We start from the raw sequence: 22247 nt of genomic DNA, 5'->3' as shown, positions 1-22247 counted from the left end.
CCAGTGTTTTTCAACCACCAGTCCACCAGAAATTTTGTGCCGGTTCGCAAAAGTTAACCACCCTGATGCTGTATGAAGATTAATCCATCTGTTTCTCCTGCGAGTTAGGGTTTGCAGCTCTGAAACGTGTGTACACTAGCTCTGAACAAATAAGTGAGGAAATTATGGATGGTGTCAGATGACAGCTGGATCTCTCCCTGCCAGAGGAGGACTTTACAGATCGGAAAGGGGGAGTCCAGGGGAGCCATAGTCCAGACGGGGACTGGAGATATCAGTGTGTGTTCTGGGTTCACTACATGTACAGATGGACAGATAGAGAAATGCACGTACATGTATCTTCACAGTCGGATACCTGCACACACAAGCACACATGTCCTAGCTCTGCACACTGAAGGCCTGGGAGTTGTGGCACAGCAGCAGTGAGAGAGTCAGCATCCATTGTTGGTCTCTAAACATCATTCCCACCAGAAGGGATAGGGGACTCAGTGTGTCCTCAACAGTGTTCGAGGGGTGAGTGCATCTGTGTGAGTGTGGTGAGGGTAGGTCTGTGTGTGGCTGTGTGAGTGGGTGTGTCTGTGTAAAGGGGTGTGTATCTGGGTGTGTGTAGCCATATCATCAGGCCTGCACCTGAGGACAGTAGGCCTGACACTGGTGGGCGGGGCTGGGATGGAGGAAGACTTGACCTCTCCTCTCCCCCTTGGATGCTCTAGGTCATCTTCACGGTCCTCGTCCTACTCTGGCTCTGGTTCATCCCGGTCTCGGTCCCGGTCCTCATCCTACAGCTCCTACTCCAGCCGGTCTTCCAGACACAGCTCCTTCTCAGGCAGTCGATCCAGGTACATCCCCGGGGCTCAGCAGGTGTGGTGACCTTGGGCACCTCGGGTTGTGGCCCAAGTCATCCCAGGTGGCCTGCATGATGACAGGTTTCCATCCTGACAGTGTTCTTTCGGGTGCTGTTGTTTTCAGAACAATCTCACCAAGTTATATATCGTGGTAGATCTGACAGATAAGAGCCAGGTGCCAACTAATAAACTGCAAGTGCTGGGAGATCTACCATACAGCGTACATCAGGAGACGGTTCAGAAACAGCACCTGTGTTGGCCTGGTTTGAAGATTTGCTAAAATCAAAAATAAGGCATCACACAGAGACCCACATACACACCCTACACACACACACACACACACACACACATTCACTTCTTTGAGAAGCATATCACCTGATGTTTTGGGAATAAATTGACCAGTTTGTCTCGAGGTGGTCTGTTGTCCCCCAGTGGCGCCCCTTCCTGGCAGCCAGTCTTACTTGAAGACAGTTGTAGAGAGGATTAGGCAGGAAGTTTAAGCAGGACCCAGCGGTTATAGAACAGCACCAGTCATGAGGCAGTCATGTAATGCTGCCTGTAGGAGGTGAGGTGAAAGAAAAGATAGTGATCAGAGCATCAACAATGGGAGAAACCTTGTATGTGGCTTCATTTAAGAAACAAGGCTGGTGAACTGTGGGAAGAAGCTTGAAGCCAAGCTGGGAAATTTGGAAATTTTAGAAACCACTGTATGTGCTTTGCTGTATGTGTGCAGTGGATATTGGGAGAGATCGGGAAGGCGGCCCCATGGCATTGATTCTCTATGGGCTAGGACAGGGCTGGGACAGCTGGGACAAAACCCATAGCTATAAACAGTAGGGGAAAGAACCATCCTAAGCTAGTGGGCTTGCCAGGCTCCTCACACTGAGTTGGGGGGGGGGGGGCAGTGCAGCTCAGCAGCTAGCAGACGAGTCCATGAGAACCCGGCTGCCCTTCAGGAGGGGTCCCCGAGGAGGATCCTCAGCCTCTTCATGACCCAGTTCCAAGGAAACTCCACTCAGGACCCAGCCCTGAGTCCCGAACCAGTTTCAGAATGTTTTCATTTGGGCCTTAAAAACCATTTCCATAGAATTGGGTGCACTTTCTTCACTGCTTCACTTTCCCTTTGGCTTATGTTTATACTGTACTGGCAGCTGGCTGGGACCCTGTTCCAGGGTTTGTCATTCAGCAGACCTCTTCCTGGGCTCCACGCCTCGACTGGCTCCTGGGCTGGCCCACGTGGTCCCTGAGAACGTGAACAGAGTGCTGCCCTGCAGCACCTCCTGTGTGCATTTGGTCTGTAGCAGCCTTCTGAGGAATGGCAACAAGGAGGAGGTCACTCTGAGGGGTGACCCTCAGGTGGTGACTCGGGCTGCATGATGTTGCAGAAGCTTCTTGGGAGCGAGCCTGGCATTCCTTCCTGTCTCTCACGGTGGGCTGCCCAGCCACGGGCAGCGAGTATGAAGACAGGAGGAGGAATGGGCATTTCTCCTATGTGGTCTGTCTTTATACATCACAGCTTGTGATGTAGCTTAGCTGTTGATGTAGCTTGGCTGAAAATGTCAAAAATCCTATAGGACACTTTCTAAGTGGGGGAAAAAAACAGCAAACCCATAAGCCTTTCAAAAGGTTGCCTCCTATGTGATGTCTTGTGAATTTTGGGATGACGGGGCCACAGCCTGGCCAGACCATGCCTCTTGGAACTTCACCCAGCCCAAGCCCCTTTCCCTGCACTTTGTCCTACTGACACCTGCAGCTTATGTCGAAATGAGTTCATCACAATTTCCTTTAGCTGGAACTTCCCCGGGCTGGGCCAGTCCGCCTCATAGCACTGTTATGTCCGCTCACGAGCCTGTGCTGCTGACCCACTTGGGGCCACCGTCACCAGCCCCACCTTCCAGCCAGCTGCGTCTCAGGTGCCTGCCTGACCTTCCCATTTCTCCCATGCTGCCATGGCCTGGCACGTTGTGTCTCCTCGGTGGGGTTTCAGATGAGCACGGAGAGCAGAGCCTGTGCCCTCCCCATTTCTCCCATGCTGCCATGGCCTGGCACGTTGTGTCTCCTCGGTGGGGTTTCAGATGAGCACGGAGGGCAGAGCCTGTGCCCTCCCCATTTCTCCCATGCTGCCATGGCCTGGCACGTTGTGTCTCCTCGGTGGGGTTTCAGATGAGCACGGAGGGCAGAGCCTGTGCCCTCCCCATTTCTCCCATGCTGCCATGGCCTGGCACGTTGTGTCTCCTCGGTGGGGTTTCAGATGAGCACGGAGAGCAGAGCCTGTGCCCTTCCCGTCCTGACCACACAGCTCGCACGGCCTCGGCCAGAGCCGCGAGAGGACTCGCCAGTGTGGTTACCAGTGTCCTCTCAGCTTGCTCCTTTACCCTCTGGCGATGTATTTTATGAAGTGACCGAGAACTGTCTGAAACTCATTTTACATCTGAGGCAAATGAGTGCAAACTCAGAGTGTGGTCTTCTAAGTGAATTTGAGGTGTCCCCAGTGTTCTCAGACCAGGGCACTGTGGTGCTTCCTGCTCACACCTCTGTTTACTCCCTAGGTCCCGGTCCTTTTCCTCATCCCCGTCCCCATCTCCAACGCCTTCCCCACACAGACCTGTCAGAACCAAGGGGGAGCCCGCTCTGCCTCCTGGGAAAGCAGGGTAAGTGCCCAGTGGTCAAGCAGGCTGGCAGCACCCAGCCTCCCCTTCCTTTATGTCGCATATGTGGAGAAGCCCTGAGGGAACTGTCGAATGGACTCTGAGAGGTGGGTGTTTGGACCTAGGGGCCTTGTACAACAATTATGCTCCAGCACCGCTGCTTGGAGTGTGGAGATGGCCATGCCCCTGGGGGTTCTGAGCAAGCACAGCATGGTGAAGCCACCAGCAGGCAGGTAGGAAGGGGTTCCTGCTACTCAGCCCCGGGTCTGTGTCTGCAATGCACAGAAAGGAGCAGCCTGCCAGACTCGAGCTCATCTTCACCTTCCTTGCTACTCCTGAAGTGAGGCACATTGATCCTTCTCAATAGATGTGACCAGATGGGAGAAGATAGAAATACCTAACTTATACAATACCCAGCGTGCAGTGTCTCAGCCTGGCACTTCAGGGAGGTCAGTGGTTAAATCAGTCCTGCCACCTGAGGGGCCAGGCAGCCTCTGAGCACACTGGGCCTGTGTGCCTGCCCAAGGCCTGTCCTGTCCTGTCATCACAGGCCCTGCTTCCTGGCTTGTTCTTAACAGTAGTTAGTTGTTTAGCCAGAAACAGCCCCACACCTGCTGTATGGGAGGCATTGAAAAGCTGCACAGTCTAGGTTTTTCATACTAAATAGAGTGGGCTAACAGGCCTCAGAAACATGCTTGCTTTTTTAACTGAATGATATTGTGGTATCATTTACGTCCAATGCACCACATTCGTCTAAATTGTACTGTTCAATTGGTTAACAAACCTGTGAGGCACCACAGTGCAGACACTCTAGCCCCCACAGCAGGTGTTTCCCCTCCTGGACTCTACATGCTTTCATTTCTGCATTTTTCACCCCTGACACTGTGTAGAGCAGCTTGCCCTTTGACAGAGAGAGGAACAGAGAGACAGCAGACAGGAAGGGAGAGAGATGAGAATAAATTTGTTGTGGCACCTTAGTTGTTCATTGATTGCTTTCTCTTATGTGCCTTGACTGGGGGGCTACAGCAGAGTAAGTGGCCCCTTACTCAAGCCAGCGACCTGGGCTTCAAGCCAGCGATCATGGGGTCATGTCTATGATCCCACGCTCAAGCTGTTGACATTGGAGTTTCAAACCTGGGTCCTCTGCATCCCAGTCTGATGCTCTATCCACTGCGCCACTGCCTGGTCAGGCTAGAGCAGCCTGCTTTTGACCAAGACTTAGTTTCCAGCTGAGGACACTTTGATGACATGGTCTCTGATAGGCACATGCTCTGTGCTCCATCAAAAGCAGGAGGGTCAGCACCGCTAAAACAATTAGCAGAGTGTTTTCCCATGCTGACAGTAAAACAGCTCTGGGGCTGTTTTCTTTACTACAATGTGGTTTCCACATGTGAGCATGCTCTAGAACCCTTGAGGGGCCACCCCCACACACAAGGTAGGTCTGAGTGAGCACAGTGCCAGCTCTCAGCTAGATGAGCCATCATGCTGCTAAAGCTCCTGCTCCTGCTCCTGCCTGTGCGGGGAAGTAGGGCTGGTACTGTACAGCTTCAGACACATTCCAAGAGCCTGGTGTGGTATGGGACCAACAGCCCACCCACCTGGCCTCCCTGTCACATGACCTGAGGTCAATGGCTGGGCCCCTTCACCAGGTCTGACCTCTTTCCTGTCTCACAACACAGAGAGAAGACAGTGAAGAAGCCAGCCCCTCCTCCAGCCCCACCACAGGCCCCCAAGACCACTGCCCCCGCCCCTGAGCCTGCCAAGCCAGGAGACCCTCGGGAAGCCAGGAGGAGGGAGCGACAAGCCAAGACGCCACCCAGGAGGTGAGCACACGACTCTTGGGGACCCTCATGGGGATTTCTATATCTTTGGTGCCAGGGTTGGGGGAGAGGGCACTCCTGGGCAAAGCACCTCAGGCCAGGGACCCTTTCTGTCCATGACTTGAGGCTTTGGCTAGTCATGTCACCTCACTGAGCCTTAGTTTCCCCATGAGCGCATGGGAGGCATGAGCCCACTCACTGCTCTGCCTGAGAAGGCACTCCCTTGACATCCAGAATCTTCCCTGGAAAAAGGCAGTGGTGGTGTGGGGATGCTGATGAGAAGTTTCTTTTTGAGAAAAAGGTGCATGTAAATGAAAAAGCCCTACCCTCTTTCAAGTCTGTCACAAGTACCTGGTTAAACATCTGTCTCAGACCATTGATTAGCCCTGGTTTCAAGGAGAAACAGTCTGCCCTTCGGAGATTCTTTGGAGATGTGAGTGGTGGGACTTTCGGTTGTGTTGCAGGCGAACCATCAGTGGCAGCGGCAGCGGCAGCAGCTACAGTGGTTCCAGTTCCAGATCCAGGTCATTGTCAGCATCTCTCTGGCCCAAGTTCCCATCAGCTTCTGCCCCTGCTCCTGCCTCCCAGTCAGGGCCCGGGAACCTTGGAAGAGGTCACCTCAGGTGTGAGCGTTCCTTCTCCCTCAAGCAGCATGGTTGGCTGTCTCCACCTGGACAAACTGAAGAGAATGGACTGATGCTCACCTAGTAGGGAGCCTGGCCTAATGGCTCCAAGCATGTGGAGGGGCCCAGATGCCTCTGTCCCTGTAGCGCCTGACAGGCTGGAGAAGGCCAGGGTGCTTTCAGTCCAGCAGATTGAGAGAGGCTGGCACGGAGGCCTTGTGCTCATTTTTGTATGGAAGACTGGGTCCTGCCCTGGCCTATTGTGCCTGAGGCAGCTGGGGACAAAAAAAAAAAAAATTAATCTGAGAAAATAAGTAGAAAAGAATTTTGTTATTTAGCTGTTTAAAAGAAGACAGTTTTGAATCAGTCCTTCAGTTCCTTGAGTCAAACTTTTATTTCTAGGCAGCAGGTCATTTATATATGTTTGCCCAAATTTTTCTAAATAGGTTTAAAGACCTAACCTTTAAAAAAATGTTGGGGTCTCTTTCCTTCCCCCACTCCTGCTCCAGCATCTGACAGTTTTAGGAAACAGCGCTTGGCACTTTCTCAGAGCAGGAGAAAGTCCTCAGCAGAAGCTGATGTGGCCACTCTGTGCCTTTCCAGTCCTGCGCAGCGTTAGCTGTGCCAGAACCGAGGGCCCGTGAGACTGGCTGTCATTGTGCTTTTCTGAGACATGCCATGGGTTCAGGTGGTCTCCCCTCTAGGGTCTGGTGTCCCTGCAGGTTGAAGCTCTCCCTTTGTTGTGTATCATTAACTGGGACCCTCAATTCTGTCACCACTAAGTCTTGGGTCACACTTAGTCATATGTCCCTGCCCAGCAAACCAGTATAAGTATCTTTATACTATGTGGCACCTTTAAATTACCCAGAGTCCCCTCTGAAATTTCAGGTTTGGTGGGTACATGTTCCTTAAAATTGGGGAAAGTAGACAAACCTCCATTAGCCTCCTTGCCCAGGGCCTCCAGCTCCAGCCTGTCTTCTAGTTGGGGACACGCAGGCGCCAACAGGCCTGTGTGTATCTAGGTCCCTGAGCGTGAGCAGCGTCTCCTCAGTGTCTAGTGCCACATCGAGTAGCAGCTCGATGCACAGCGTGGACTCGGACGACATGTACGCAGATCTGGCCAGCCCTGTGTCCTCAGCCAGCTCACGGTCTCCCACCCCAGCCCAGACCAAGAAGGAGAAAGGTATGGGGGCTCCTTGAGTCCTGGGTGTTGTGGCTCCAGAGGAGAGGGTAAATGTAGCCTTGGTCAGACGGGAACACAGTGGCCTTCCAGTTTTTTCCCCGCATGCATGTTACCTGCTTGATAATGCACCATACCAAGTGTCACTCAGGAAACCACTATGTGGTGTCAGTGGCTGTGACCAAGCATTTCTTGTCGGCAGGAAAATCCAAAAAAGAAGATGGCGTTAAAGAGGATAAGCGGAAAAGGGATTCATCCACACAGCCACCCAAATCCTCAAAATCTTCCACAGGCAGTAAATCCTCCCAGCAGCCCACAACCCCTCAGCAGGCGCCCCCCAGGCAGCCCCAGCAGGGTACATTTGTGGCACACAAGGAGATCAAATTGACACTGCTGAACAAGGTAAGGCCACAGGCACTTCTGTGGGAGCTCCAGGGAACCACATGCCTCGGGGTCATCCTGGGACTGAGACCAAGTGAGGGCCAGCAGATGGCCTTTTGAACCTGGTTGCTGGATGTCAGCCCTGGTCCTCCTCCTGCCCTGATGGACAGCCCTGTGGAAAATGGAGGGGGGTGTGAGCACAGGGTAGATGGGCTCCTGTGTGCATCCTGGGATATCAGCATCGTGGGACGGCTGGGTGCTCTCCCTGTTCCTGAGAACCCGCACCCTTGGTCCTTCTCCCTGGGCCTGGGCTGGCCACTTCCCACAGGGCAGCACTGGGACAGAGCAAAGCAAACTTGGCTTCTGTGAGTTGATATCCCCAAGTCCTCATGGGACTGGAAAGGTGAGAGGCTGTCTGTGGAGTCCTGTTTCTGGCCTATGGCCCTCACAGGGAGCGTAGCATCTTTGTTGGCACCTTCATTACAGAGAATAAAGATCCCAAAACCGTGGTCTTGCTTCACTTGGGGCCACATGGGTGAAGAGGGAGCCAAAAGAGGGACCTATGGGAACAGAGAGCAGGTCTGGGTGTGAGGACATCACCACCCTGTTCCTTTCACTGTGTGTTCCACCTGGTGGCCAGCAGTAGCTCAGACCCTGCATCCTTACTGTGCTGCCTCCGCTATTTCAGGCCACTGATAAAGGGAGCAGGAAGCGATATGAGCCCTCAGACAAGGACAGGCAAAGCCCTCCAGCCAAACGGGCCAACTTATCCCCAGACCGAGGTGAGCTCTATCCCTGCAGGGGCCCAGCGGGTAGAGGGATCAGGACCTCATCCATTTTTAAAAACTTTAAGGACCCTAAGGAACTTCTGGGTTATCAGTGTTTACTGTATTAGAAGTGAAAATGGCCCTGGCCAGGTAGCTCAGTTGGTTAGAACTTCGTCTAGATATACCAAGGCTGTGGGTTTGATACTGGGTCAGGGCACACACAAGAGTCAACAAATGTTTCCATGAATAGGTGGAATAACAAATCAATCTCTCCCTCTCTCACCCCTCTCCCCTCCTCTCTCCCTTTCTCTCCTCTTCTCCCCTCTTCTCCCTCCCTCTCCCTCCTCCCCCCTCTTCCTCTCCCTCCCTTCTCTAAAATCAACAAATAAAAAATTTTTTAAAGAAGTTAAAACTAAGATAAATTTTTAATACTTATTTTTAAGTAAGTGATAAGCCATGATATTTTAACACAAGTAATGTTTTTTATGAAAAAAAAATACTGTTTCCCAAAACAAAAGTTATAAGAATGGCAGTCAGTAGTATTTTTGGTTTTAGGTCACAAATTTCTAATATCTGGCTGACAGACAGTGGCTGGGTTCTCATCTCTTGTGACAGCACAAGCAGGCTCTGGGAAACCACCCCAGACTGTGGGACCGTGGGAGTGCAGAGGGTGGGCAGGGGCTCAGTGCTGCTGTGGAAACGGTCTGACTGCTCAGCGAGCTGTGTAGACACTGGCTCAGGAAACCTGGAGTCCAAATTGGAGCTCAGCTTTCAGGGCTTTCCTGGGGCCTCACTCTCCTGACAGTCAGTGCTCCCCCTTCCTCCTTTCTCACCAGCGCTACCCTTGGCCTCTTCCTGTGAAAATGAGGAAATTGTGCTGAACTGTCTTTGGAACAGGGTCATAGCATCCAGTAAGGCTGCACCAGCCCTCTTCCTGCTAGCCCTGCATATAACTGGAACCCTGGTCTTATGTGATTCCAGGTTCTCGAGACCGGAAGTCAGGTGGGAGACTCGGCTCCCCAAAGCCAGAGCGGCAGAGAGGCCAGAATTCCAAGGCTCCTGTGGCCGTACCAGACAGGTGAGTGCCCCACTTGTGCCGTGGCCACACCACGTGGGCTCCTCTGCCTCAAAAAGGGCCAGCAGACCCAGAGGCAGCTGGGTTCTCCTGTACCTTCCATTTCAGGCACAGGTAGGAGAGGAATTTCCTTTTCCCAGGAAGTCGGATGAGTCCCTGTGCACATGCACCATGCAGTTTGGGGTCAAGGGTTGGATGAAGGAGACAGAGGGCCTGCACAAGACTCACCTATACCTGGGCATCCACAGCCTCAGGGGGCCTATAAGTCAGCAGTGTGGGGTTTCACCTCATCACAGAGGGAGGTTGCATACAGGACCAGAAGCAGGAGGGGAGGTTTGCAGGGTGCTGGGCTGGGCCCTAGATGCTCATCCACCAGGGAGACCTCCATTCACTGGGGAGAGGATCCCTTCTGCCTGGCAGGTACAGCTTACTGGGTCCAGGCCCCAGACTAGGCCCCATGTCCCCTGCCTGGCAGGAAGCTCAGTGCAGAGAGGGAGAGGCACTTGGGCTCTTCTGACAGTCTCTCCACTCCCCGCAGGAAGCGCCAATTGTCACCCCAGTCCAAGAGCTCCAGCAAGGTCACAAGTGTGCCTGGTAAAGCCTCAGATGCCAGCACCGCCGCTTCTACCGGCACCAAATCAGGGAAGGCCAGCACGCTGTCGAGGCGGGAAGAGCTCTTAAAACAGCTCAAAGCTGTGGAGGACGCCATTGCTCGCAAGCGGGCCAAGATTCCCGGGAAAGTGTAATGGGCCCCGCGGGCTCGGCTCCCCTACCAGAGGCAAAGACTCACGTGTTTTTATAAATAGGGTAAGCGCAGCCATTTTGGATTTTGCAGTTAATGTCTTATTTTGGCTGTGATTCTTTTTAAAAATTAAAAAAGAAAAAAAAAGTTTCTCAGCTGGAAAAGAAGCCACACACACGAAATGAAGATGAAGCTGAACCCCAGCCTTCTCCTGACCACACTGACCAGCCCCTTCCCAGAGAAGAAACAGGCAGGCAGATGGCACCGAGCGAGGACATGGCACAGTTTTATGTAAATTTTAAGTCCCAGATGCCCAGATCAGCCGACCCATATCTTTTTTCTCCCCATCTTCTTTTCTTCCCTCTGCTAGTCAGGCAAGTCCTGCCCTGCTGTGTGTCATGTCCTCACCACGCAGCTCGCCTGCTGTCGGCAGGAACACCGAGTGCTTCTGAGCAACCTCTTCCTGGTCCTTACCTATCCCCAGGATCAAAAAATATATATATTCTTGACTAAAGTCTGACTGGGAAATATTTCCTGTCTTTTATTTTAAGCATCAAATTAGTTGATTTGGAAATGAAAAAAATACAGAAAATACCAAAAAAAAAAAGGGTCAAGGGTATTATTGGGCATCTGTCTAATGTGGAGGGTCTTTTTTTGAGGGGTCTCCTAAAATAAAATATTTTGATAAGCAGCTGTCTTGCCCTGGTGGTGGTGTTTGTATGTACCTGGTCCCCACACCCTCCCCCTCCCTGTGGCTCCCTCAGTATGTCCTCTGGGCCCACCTGCTATTTACGGGCCCCTGGCTGATGGAGGCTGAGAACAGTCCTCCCAGAGGCCCCTGTGCTATTCGCTGGGAGCCTCCATCCTGAAACAGTAATTGCTTACCCGTTCGCCCGGCCACCGTGCCTGTTTCCTTGTGGTGGAATTGGCCCTACTGGTCTTCGTGAGTGCAAACTGGTGGCTGCTTATCCCAGCAAAGGGCCCTGGGCTGCAGAGGTCAGGAAGGATGCTCCTCGGACCAGGCCAACCCTCATCCCCAAAGCCATTTCCCCACTCAAGAGCCCAAAATATGCCGTCTACCCCACACAGCTGTTGCACATCAAAGCTTGGGAAGTCCTGGACCCAAGACCGCTGTCCACTAGTGGCAAAGGAGAAATGTCAGCAGTTCTGAGAGCAGCAGCCTTTGCAGTGCCCACCACGGCCCAGAGAGCCCCAGCGGGGCTGCATAACCCTGGGGGAGGACCCTAGTGCTCGCTCAGGGGCCTTCCTGATGGGATTAAACTCAGAGTGGTGCCATGGGCCTCGGGGTGCTCCACCGCCCTCAGGTTCATAAAGCAAGAACCCTAAAGTACTTGCAAAGTGCCCCCAGAGCCCACGCTGCTGCCCCCCAGTTCCAATTCTGCAGGAGGGCCCTGTGAGCCAGTATCAGGAGACAGCAGCCTGTGGTTCTCATCTGGTTGCATGCTGAGCTGTGACCAACTTACAGGGTCCATTCTCCGGCACTCTGCCCCGCAGCTATATGGCATTGAAACTACAGCAAAATTGGAGGGAGCTAGTGCTGTGAGATGGCCATGCAGTGAGGCCCCTGAGTGCACTGCTTTCTGTTTCATGTCCGTATCCCTCCCACAGAGCAGGAGACAAGAGTCCTCTTACAGCAGCCTCAATCAAGGGCATCCCACAGTTGTTGTTTTTTTTGTTTGTTTGTTTTTTACAGAGGCAGAGATAGACAGGGACAGACAGACAGGAACGGAGAGAGATGAGAAGCATCAATCATCAGTTTCTCTTTGCGCGTTGCGACTTCTTAGTTGTTCATTGATTGCTTTCTCACATGTGCCTTGATCGCGGGCCTTCAGCAGACCGAGTAACCCCCTGCTGGAGCCAGCGACCTTGGGTCTAAGCTGGTGAGCTCTTTGCTCAAGCCAGATGAGCCTGCGCTCAAGCTGGCGACCTGGGTCTTTCCACATCCCAGTCCGATGCTCTATCCACTGCGCCACCACCTGGTCAGGCCATCCCAGTTTTTAAAGACTTCTATGATTTGCCATCAGGTCAAAACCAGGTGCAAAGAGAACTCCCATTTTCTGAATGAGTAGATTTCAAGGACACCTTGAGTGCCAGCCTGTTCTTGTGTGCTCTGTGTTGCCAAGCCACTGGGCCCTGTAGTCCAGACGGGCAGTGACTGCCCCTCTTAAGCCAGGAGCCCACAGGTGAGCCCACAACACAGGCCTCTGCACTCAGCCCTCCTAGCACACCTGACCAGCCTCTTTGGGTCCCAAGAGATTGGCCTGACCCTGACCTCTTATGCCTAGGCTGGAGCCACAGCACTAGGTCCCCTCAAGCCAGACTAGCAGCTTTCTATGGCTCACCTGGGCTAGGCTGGAGCAGGAGCCTATCCTGGGAAGGGTGAGGGCCACACCCCAAGCCAACTCTATCCTCCCAAGGTCTGGAAAGAACATTCCAGGCCAGGCACCTGAGAAAAGGGAGTCCTATTGTTTGATGAATCCTCTGGCATCTTTGCCTTCCAGGGAATGTGAGGACCGAGATCCTGATAGGTGGTTAACATGCAATTAGTGGGAATTTCTCAAGTTCCATCTCCACCCACCAGACTGTTCTTCAAGTGTCTAGGTAGGCCACTACAGGATCCCCTGCCCTCCAGTCCTCCACAGCTAGAGCAGCCCATCAGCATGGCAGATGCTAAACCTCTCTCCTGCCTGTTTGCCATTTCTCCCATCCCAGGGCCTTTGCACATGCTGTTTCCTGTTCCTGGAATTCTGACTTGGCTGACTTGTCCCACTTCCTCTCACAGCTCAAGCAAGCTGGTTCCATCCCCTCAATCCCATTGCTGCCACAGAGCTGTCCTCAAGTTGTCACCTTGCATTTCCTCAAGTGTTCCAGAGAAGCGCTAGCACTGACCCTTCGCAAGGGTCAACATCTCCCAACCCTGAGGTCAGGCCCCTGCTGTTTCCCTCAAAGCTTGGGCTTCCACATACCCCCTCCGATCCCAGATTTGGCTTCCCTCCTCTGCTCTCTGCCAACCAACCCCCCAGCTCCATGGCAGTTCCCCTGCTAGCCCCTGAGAACAGCAGTGATCTTTGCTCAGCAAGAAAGGCCAGGAGCTCTGGCCAAAGGAAGCCAGGCCGTGGCCTTGACCCTGGGTGAACAATCAGGGACCCTTGCCCCAGACAGCCCCTCCCCCCTCGCTTAAGGCCATAGACAAGAATGAGGTAAAGAAGACATTCCTGACAGCACAAAATACTGTAGGAACAAGAAAACTGAGCTGGGTGATAGACTGACCACAGGCAGGGCTGCCTGGGGCCCAGTGATAGGGAAGACCACACCCTCCGGGGAGGGGGAGACGGTATTGTCACCTCCACTTCACAGATGAAGGGATTGAGTCCTGCCACTCTCTCCCTCTAAGATGGGTGAAAACTTTAAGCCTGGAGCCCCCAGAGCCTGGAGCAAACCTCTCCTACAGGCTACCTCCCAACTCAGGCCCACTTGGCTACTTCTGTCCAGCCAGGGCTCTAAGGGCTCTGGCCACAGGCTGGGCCACACCAGAGGCATCTGGTGTGTCTTTCCCTGTGTCTCTTGTGTTATTGTCATCTGCCTTGGCCTCTGCCTTTTTCTCTCTCCCTGCCTTCCCTGTTCCTGACTTTGTCCGAGTATCTGTGACTCAGCACCTGTCTCCTCCGTTCATCCCCTCCTCCTGCATTTAAGTCCCCCTTATACATCCTTCCTACATCTCCATCCTCGGTTCTCTCTCTGGGACTTTGGAGGCGTGGTTAATTGGGGGCGTGGTCCTGTGGGCGTGGTTTGAGGGGTCTACCCGGACAACGCCTTCACGAAGCCCTCTGGCCTTCTGGCGGCACCTTTCCAGTCTTGCCCAACCTGGGATTTCTGCGCTTTCCACAGCAGCCTAGGAATGAGGCACCGCCCTGGTCCGCCCTGAGTCTTTCCGGCCTCCACGCTTCTGGACCCTGACTCCCAGTCCCTGTGCCAGTTACCTGGGGCACTGGCCGTCATAACCTCGGGGAACCGCCTTGGAGGCGCCCGGGGCCCACTGTGAGGAAGCGTGGCTGTGAAGTCACGGTCCTAGTTCCCTCCACCCAGCGCGACACATGCTAACCCACCCAGTCAGCTGCTGAGAACAGACTCAGGAACACACAAGACGCACTTAACCTGCGGGGGTTGGCCTGGGCAGGGGGACACCCCCCCCCACCCCTGCACTGGACCCAGTGCATTCTGGCGGGGTGGGGGCACCCCAAGAGCACAGGTACAAGCCACAGTTTAAAACCTTTTCAATTCCTAACTAAGCACCTGCATGAATGCAGCTGGGCTTTTCAGCCCAAAGGAAGCTGTACTGCTGCCCGCTGCTCCCCATTGGCTCCTGGCCTTCCTGCCCCACCAGCATGGACCTGTTAGTGGCCCACACAGAGGACATTGTCACCCTGGTTTTCACACAGGGCTGTCCAGGCTTATCTCCCCTTTGTTCTGCTGTATGTATTAATGGAGCACCTAGAAGCTAGGGTAGGGTGTGCTGGCAACATAGTCCCTGCCCTCAAGGGGCTCACACACTACCTTTGCCGAGTGGCAGGAGGGGCTGAAATTTTTCTGAGCACTCCAAGGGCCCCAGCAGGGAGTCAGGTCTCAGTTCACCCTAAAGAAGGTCTTTCTCGGCCCTGGCCGGTTGGCTCAGCGGTAGAGCATCGGCCTGGCGTATGGGGGACCCGGGTTCGATTCCCAGCCAGGGCACATAGGAGAAGCGCCCATTTGCTTCCCCCCCCCCTCCTTCCTCTCTGTCTCTCTCTTCCCCTCCCGCAGCCAAGGCTCCCTCGGAGCAAAGATGGCCCGGGCGCTGGGGATGGCTCCTTGGCCTCGGCCCCAGGCGCTAGAGTGGCTCTGGTCGCGGCTGAGCGACGCCCCGGAGGGGCAGAGCATCGCCCCCTGGTGGGCAGAGCGTTGCCCCTGGTGGGCGTGCCAGGTGGATCCCGGTGGTCGGGCGCATGCGGGAGTCTGTCTGACTGTCTCTCCCCGTTTCCAGCTTCAGAAAAATACCAAAAAAAAAAAAAAAAAAAAAAGGTCTTTCTCTTGACCTGACAATTTAAGCAACAAGCACCTGTGCTGGTAGAGGTTGTACTGGACTCACTTGTGTCCCCCCCCTCAAAAATAAAATATGTTGAAGTCCTAGCCCCTGTACCTGTGAGAAATGTGTCTTTATCTAAGAAAGAGATTTTTGCAGATACAATTAAGGTACAGATCTTGAAATGAGATCATCCTGGATGAGGGTGACTGTCCTTATAAGAAGACACATGGCCTGACCTGTGGTGGCGCAGGGGATAAAGCGTCGACCTGGAAATGCTGAGGTCGCCGGTTCGAAACCCTGGGCTTGCCTGGTCAAGGCACATATGGGAGTTGATGCTTCCAGCTCCTCCCCCCTTCTCTCTCTCTGTCTCTCTCCCTCTCTCTTTCCTCTCTAAAAAAAATAAATAAAATAAAAAAAAAATAATAAATAAAATAAAAAATAATAAAGAAATTTAAAAAAAAGAGAAGAAGAAACAGACACAGGGGAAGGTTGTGTGAACAGAAAGGCAAAGGTTACAGTGATGTGTCTATAAACCATGGACTGGATCCAAGGATCATCAATAGCTACATGCAGCTGGAAGAGACAGGAAGTCCTCACTGAGGCTCCAGAAGAGACCAACATGCTGACACTTTGTTTTTAGACTTCTTGCCTCCAAAACTGTAAGAGAATCATCTCCTGTTGCCAAAGTTCCATTGCGGTACTTAATTATGAGCCCTGAAAGCAAAGGGCGAATAGGTAAGGACATTGGAGAGAGGAGCAGTCCTGGAAACTCGATGCATCTATTCATCCATCCATCCATCCTTCAGAATAAGCCAAGAAAACAGTCACAAATTAGCACCTGTTGCCAGAACATCCTCACTCACTCCCCTGCTTACAGGTGCATACTGAGGCCCAGAGAGGGCAAGTCCTTGCCCAGAGTCACACACTGCTAACTGGGAAGGTGGAGAGCCCAGTTGTCCTGCTGCCTTCTCTCCCCCCCCCTCCCCCCTCAGGGTATCTTCATGTCCATCAGGTTTGCAGTTCCAAAACTTAGAGAACAGGCATCTTAATGGTCTATACATCCTGACATCTGCCACCAGGCAAAGACTGGAAGGCAGGTTGACACTCTCTATCTACACCCCATACCTGTCAGCCTTGGAGGGTGCCCACGAGCCCAGGGGACCCCCAGGCATGCCCTTTACAGGATGGTGTTAAAACCCCATTCAAAACTTTGCAAGATCTGGCTACAAACACTCCTTTTCAGGTTAGCAAAGGCACCCCCAGGACTGCCCTTCCCAGCCAGGAGCACCGAATGGGTGGGACACAGGTGGGCTCCTGGGGCTTCCTTAAATAAAGCTTCCCAGGGTACCCTGAACTTTAAAATTCCCAAGACACCCTCCATCTCAGGTATTTTAGCTTGAAATTTTATTAAATAGGCCCTGGCCAGTTAGCTCAATGGTAGAGTGTTGGCCCGGCATGTGGAAGTCCCAGGTTAAATTCCCAGTCAGGGCACACAGAAGTGACCATCTGCTTCTCCACTTCCTGCCCCCATCTTGCTTGCTCTCTTCTCCTCCCACAGCCATGGCTCAAATGATTTGAGAAAAGTTGGCCTTGGCCCTGAGGATGACTCCATGGCTTCACCTCAGGTGCTAAAAATAGCTCAGTTGCTGAGCAACAGAACAGTGGCCAAGATGGGCAGAGCATCACCTGGTAGAGGGCTTGCCAGGTGGATCTGTCAGGGTGCATGTGGGAATCTGTCTCTTCCTCCCACCTCTCACAGGAAGGAAGGAAGGAAGGAAGGAAGGAAGGAAGGAAGGAAGGAAGGAAGGAAGGAAGGAAGGAAGGAAGGAAGGAAGGAAGGAAATGAAAAAATAATTTTATTTATTTATTTATTTTGTGATAGAGACAGAGACAGAGAGAGGGACAGATAGGGACAGACAGGCAGGAAGAGAGAGAGATGAGAAGCATCAATTCTTCGTTGCATCTCCTTAATTGTTCGATTGCTTTCTCATATGTGCCTTGACCCAGGGGGCTACAGCAGAGCGAGTGACCCCTTGCTCAAGCCAGTGACCTTGGGCTTCAAGCTAGCAACCTTTGGGCTCAAGCCAAAGACCTTGGGGTCATGTCTATGATCCTACACTCAATCCAGCAACCCCACGCTCAAGCTGGTGAGCCTGCACTCAAGCCAACTACCCCACGCTCAAGCTGAATGAGCCCACGCTCAAGCCAGGAACCTTGGCGTTTTGACCTGGGTCTTCTGCATCCTAGTCCAATGCTCTATCCACTGCACCACCACCTAGTCAGGCTAGAAAGAAATTTTATTAAATAAAACCACAGAAGCTCAAATACAAGGTAATGCAAAGTAAGTTTACAGTTGTTCGCATAGAAACTAATAATAAATAAATGAATAAATGGATAAATAAATGAATAATACAAGAAACTGTGTTTTGCATGCTCAACTGTAAAACTACTTTTGCCCCACCCTGAAGAAACCTGAAGATGCTCACTGGCCCCAGCCCAAGTCTCTCCTGGAACCTCTCCCATCTGTTTTCCTGATCTTAATCATCTTAGATGAAAAATGGAACCAACCTCATATCCACTGAGAGAGGACAGGTAAAAGCAACCCTGGAGGGGTACTGTGCTGGAGGGTGGGTTGAGCGAGCCCCACCCCAGGTACCCAGGTCACCAGGTCCAGATAGCAAAACCATACCAGTGGAATCAGAGAAGCAAGCTGCAGGAGAATACTCAGCAAAAACCCTTTTACAGAAGGTTGGAGAATGTTACACAGGCAGGACTTGTTTGTGGCTCCACCCACAGGTGCTTAGCCTTGGGTGGGGGATGGAGGGTAATCAGAGAGGGTCTGGAGTGAGGAGTGGGCTTCTCCCACCCTGGGCTGGGGAGGAAGGAACAGTCAGTGAAGACCTGAAGGGAGGGAAGGAGGAAGCGGCATCTGGGCACTTCCCAAGGAGGAAGTGATGCTGGATTTTCCCCAGGTGTGGCCAGAGGTATAAAGGGCTCTGCCAAACTGCCACGGTCAGGTCTGCCATCTGGTGCACCCTAGGACCACAGCGAGGTGTGCCTGGGACTGCTGCCAGGCACACAGCAGCCACTCAGAGTCCAGCCGCCACCACTGAGATGGTGAGCCACCTCTCCCCACGCCCCCACCTGGACGGTGCCATCTGGCCCAGGATTGTTAGTTCGCTGAGCTCTGGGATGATGATGTTGGGATGGGGTCCAGGAAGCCACCCCCCAAATCTTAGGGCAGAAGGGAGCCAGGACCCAGGAGCTCTGGTTCACTGGGGAGTTTGGGATGAGGGGCTAGTCCCTCTGGGGCTCAGTTTCCTCAAATGTAGAGAATGTGCTATACCCCATCTTTCCACAGGGAACAGGGCAAGCTGGGGTGACAGCAAGGTGCCCTGTCACTGGGAATCCCCTGACCACCCACTGCCTGTTCCATCAGCTCCTACCTCGCCTTCTGTTTCTGCTCTGGCTGTCTGCCAGCATCGCCCACCATGGCCCCCCACACCGGGGAGGCCCCCACACCCACACCCACGGGACATCACGCTGCTACTCAGCTGAGGAGCTGCCCCTGGGCCAGGTTCCTGCACACCTGCTGGCTCGAGCTGCCAAGTGGCAGCAGGCTTTGCCAGTAGCCCTGGTGTCCAGCCTGGAGGCAGTGGGCCGCAGGAGGCGGCATGAGAAGCCCCAGGCTGGGACCCATTGTCCAGTGCTGCAGCCTGAGGAGGTATTGGAAGCCGACATCCACCAGCGCTCCCTCTCTCCCTGGAGATACCGGTGAGGGCTGTGGGCCTCCCTGGGCACGGGGATTCCCCGTGTGAAATTGGGCTCTCCTTCCCCTCTCTGGGCACTGGCTTCCTAAAGAGTTCTCTTGAGTCTGTGTTTTCACCAGTTAAATGAAATAAGCATCCCGACCTCTGTCCAGCCAGGCCCCTGCCCTGGAGGGTGAGGCTCCATAAGATAGGCTCCTTGCCACTGTTGTCTCTGAGAGCTCAGCCCAGACCTTGAATACCAGAGTCCTCTGGGAAAATTCTGGGGCCCCCACTTGAGCCCCTGCAGGGGTTGGGCTGGGCCCACAGGGAGGGACAGAGGGAGCTAGGCTTCTGGAAGCACCTACCACAGCTTCTGTGCTTTGAGAGGGCACTGGAGACACGCACAGTCATTCCTTACTAAGCAGCCAGCCATCTGGGCTCCCTGCAGCCTGATGCCTCAGCTCTCACTCAGGCCCAGTGTGTGTGGGGCAGCTGGGGGCGGGGCGGACAGGGAAGGAGGAACTCGCCTCTGGGGCTCTCAGCAGGGCCTTACCAGCCTTTCCCTGCAGCGTGGACACAGACGAGAACCGCTACCCACAGAAGTTGGCCGTTGCTGAGTGCCTGTGCAGGGGCTGCATCAGCACCAGGACCGGCCGGGAGACAGCAGCACTCAACTCTGTCCCGCTGCACCAGAGTCTGCTGGTGCTACTCCGCCGGCCCTGCTCCAGGGACGCTACTGCAGTGCCCACGCCCGGGGCTTTTGCCTTCCACGTGGAGTCCATCCGTGTGCCCATCGGCTGCACCTGCGTCCTGCCCAGGGCGGTACAGTGACCGCTGGCCTCATTTGTCCTCCCTGTGCTGTGGACAGGGATAGCCTCCCAGACTGGACAGCAGGGATCTCTCTGCAGAGAGGGCTCCTCTTATTTATGTGTATTTATTGGTTATTTATATGCCCTGGGTGACCCTGCTTCTGCTACTCAGGGTTCCTGGGCAGGTACCAGGACTCCAGGCCTCTAGTTTGAGGGGAAAACAGTGGAGATTGGGCACTGGAAGGCCCCCTCTCAACACTCAGTTACCCTTTTGCAAAAACAGACAATGGGCTAGAAGGGACCTTAAAGGTGTTCTAATGGTCCCCACCTTAGTGGTCCTCCTAGGCTCCCTCTTCCCACCACCCCTGTATTTCTTAAACAATTATTTATTGTAAATGTAAACATGTGTAATTAAATTGATAAACACCCCCAGAGCAAAGCATCGGGCAGCACAGACAGGGGTGAAGGCACCCTCCTTACCCTCACCCCTGCTTGATCCTTGTACCCAGCTGGCCCTGCAGGGGCAGCCACAGGCCCCAGATTCTGGTATGTCCAGAAAGGACTATGCAGGAGCCCCAAGTACATCCAAGCTGGGGAATAAGTTTGAACAGAGTGGAGCACAGGTGTGCCCTGCAGGCCCCTACAGTCTTCCCTGGTGATACCCAGGGATGATGGGTCTGGGGTCTGGGAATGGGCCTCACTGCCTCAGCTCAGCCATGAGTAGGGCCTCTCCCCACAGGCCCAGGGTGTGGACAGATCTGTGCTATGGCAGTGGGCACCCTCTGCATCCCTGGGACAGACCTGTCTGCCCCAAGGACAGGCATCTCTGAGGGTAGCACCCAGAGGATCAGCTCCGGGGTGCCTCTGCAGCCTGGATGAGTGTCACCACTTCAGGGATCTGAGCCCTGCTCCCCCAGCCACAGCAGAGGCCCAGGAAGTGCCAAAGGCCAGCCCCAAGGGCCAGACATCCCCTTGGGCTTCTGTCCACCACTGGTGACCGGCCGTAGTGGGGGCAGCTGAACTGGCCACCACCCCCAGCTCTCACTGGCCACCTGCCAACCCAGCCTGTACTCTCACTGCGCAAGTCCTGAACCTGCACGTTTGGGCACATCACTGTTGAAGGCATTTAGTTACGGGGCCCAGGAGTGCGTGGGCTCAGCGGCTGTGGAAGGGGCCCTAGGGCAGTTCTGGCTCAGCTAGGACAGACGCCCTGTGGAGCCTGTATCCCCAGCCTGTGCTGCATGGGCTCAGGCGGCTGTGAAATTGGCAGGGCAATTAGCAGCACCTGCCTGCCTGACCAGTTGTTTTCACTCACTGATTCATGCCTACTGTGTGCAAGCGCCCGAAAGGGAACGGTGACCTTTGTCTTGAGCCTGGAAGGCAGAGGTGGATTAAGGTCAGTTGAGGCCCCGGGCGCAGAAGAAAATATTAGGCCCCTTAAAAAAAAGAGAGAGGAGAAAAAAGAGAGAGAGGGTAAATAAAAATAAATGTTAACCATATGTTTAAATAAATAAAAAATATTATGTACTGCTAATGTTAAAAGTGCACATATGAAACCAAATGTGGTGTCATTAGAAAAAAGTATAAAGTTGGGGTTTTGCAGGGCCCTTCAGAAGTTGGGGCCCAGGGCACCCACCGGGTGCGCCCACCGTTAAATCCGCCTCTGCTGGAAGGACTATGGGATCAGCCCATATTTACAGACTTTCTATGTGCCAGGCTCTGGGAATATAGCAGCGAACAAAACGGACATGTGGCTGGCCACATGTCGGGTGACTGACAACTACAGAGCAAGAGTAACATGCCCCAGCAGTTGGTGGTGAAGGAATTAAGGACAGAGAAGCAGGGGAGGGGGAGGGGCTGCAATTCCAAACAGAGGGTCAGGGAGGCCACAGTGGCCACCTGAGCAAAGGTCTGGATGGTCAGCCAGGGATTTGCACTCCAGGCAGAAGGAAGAGCCTGTGCAAAGGCCCTGAGAAGGCAGTGTGCCTGTGTCTGAGGCTTGAGGGTGGTCAGTGTGGCAGGGAATAACCGGGGCCAGGGTGTAAGGGTGCTTGTCCTGGACTGTGGGTGGGTCTGTGGGTTCTGAGTGGCTGCCCTGGCAGGTCAACTGCAGTGCTGGAAATGGCCTGCAGGGGACAAGGCAAAAAGGGGAGGTGACAAGTAGCAGATTTATGAAGACAGAGCCCCAATGGGGTTTAAGGGTCCATAAAGGGAAGTCAGGAGGCCTATGGTTTCGTTGTCCTTCTGGAAGGCTGGAGTGGCGACTTCCTGGGGCAGGGCTGGTACAGTGGTGAGTGCTGGCCCTGGAACATTAGAGGACCCCCAGTTCTGAGAGTAGGATTTACTGAGAGCATGTGAAGCAAACAGGAGGCAAGGGATTTAAGGACTTTTCCAGACTTTGGGGAATGCCTGAGGAGAGTGTTTTGAGGAGGAAGGGGCTTCCAGGCCGTGATGTGAGATGAAGTCAGACAAAGCTTGGGAGCCACAGGGGCTCCCAGCTGGGGAGCAGCAGACAGTGCCCAGGAGGATTA

The 22247-nt window shown here is 53.7% G+C and overlaps 2 protein-coding genes across 6 annotated transcripts in view; both read left to right on the top strand.

Moving 5' to 3' along the window:
- The window catches only part of ZC3H18 (zinc finger CCCH-type containing 18), a 78266-nt gene extending 67710 nt beyond the window's left edge, over positions 1–10556 (top strand). For 2 of the 4 annotated variants that reach the window (XM_066349252.1, XM_066349255.1), the window contains 9 exons: positions 711–836; positions 3392–3493; positions 5170–5313; positions 5775–5834; positions 6956–7116; positions 7316–7515; positions 8183–8276; positions 9243–9339; positions 9875–10556. In XM_066349252.1, coding sequence (XP_066205349.1) covers positions 711–836; positions 3392–3493; positions 5170–5313; positions 5775–5834; positions 6956–7116; positions 7316–7515; positions 8183–8276; positions 9243–9339; positions 9875–10082 — 1192 coding nt within the window. In that variant the 3' untranslated portion in view covers positions 10083–10556. Of the gene's footprint in view, positions 1–710; positions 837–3391; positions 3494–5169; positions 5314–5774; positions 5835–6955; positions 7117–7312; positions 7516–8182; positions 8277–9242; positions 9340–9874 lie in introns of all 4 variants that reach the window. The other 2 variants (XM_066349251.1, XM_066349253.1) reach the window with 1 other exon arrangement.
- A 7432-nt stretch (positions 10557–17988) lies between these two features.
- On the top strand, positions 17989–22238 carry IL17C (interleukin 17C). 2 transcript variants are annotated; one of them, XM_066349257.1, is made up of 3 exons: positions 17989–18275; positions 18598–18932; positions 19477–22238. In XM_066349257.1, the coding sequence occupies exons 1-3, from the start codon at positions 18273–18275 to the stop codon at positions 19736–19738; spliced, it is 600 nt and encodes a 199-aa protein (XP_066205354.1). In that variant the 5' UTR covers positions 17989–18272; the 3' UTR covers positions 19739–22238. The 2 variants fall into 2 exon arrangements, with proteins under 2 accessions (XP_066205354.1, XP_066205353.1); XM_066349256.1 differs by having other exon boundaries at positions 18520–18932.
- The last annotated feature ends 9 nt before the right edge of the window (positions 22239–22247 follow it).

The sequence above is a fragment of the Saccopteryx leptura genome, chromosome 9 (assembly GCF_036850995.1).
Source record: "Saccopteryx leptura isolate mSacLep1 chromosome 9, mSacLep1_pri_phased_curated, whole genome shotgun sequence".
Taxonomy (NCBI): Eukaryota; Metazoa; Chordata; class Mammalia; order Chiroptera; family Emballonuridae; genus Saccopteryx; species Saccopteryx leptura.
The sequence above is the reverse complement of the archived record's forward strand: the minus strand, read 5'-3'. Positions and strand labels throughout refer to the sequence as shown.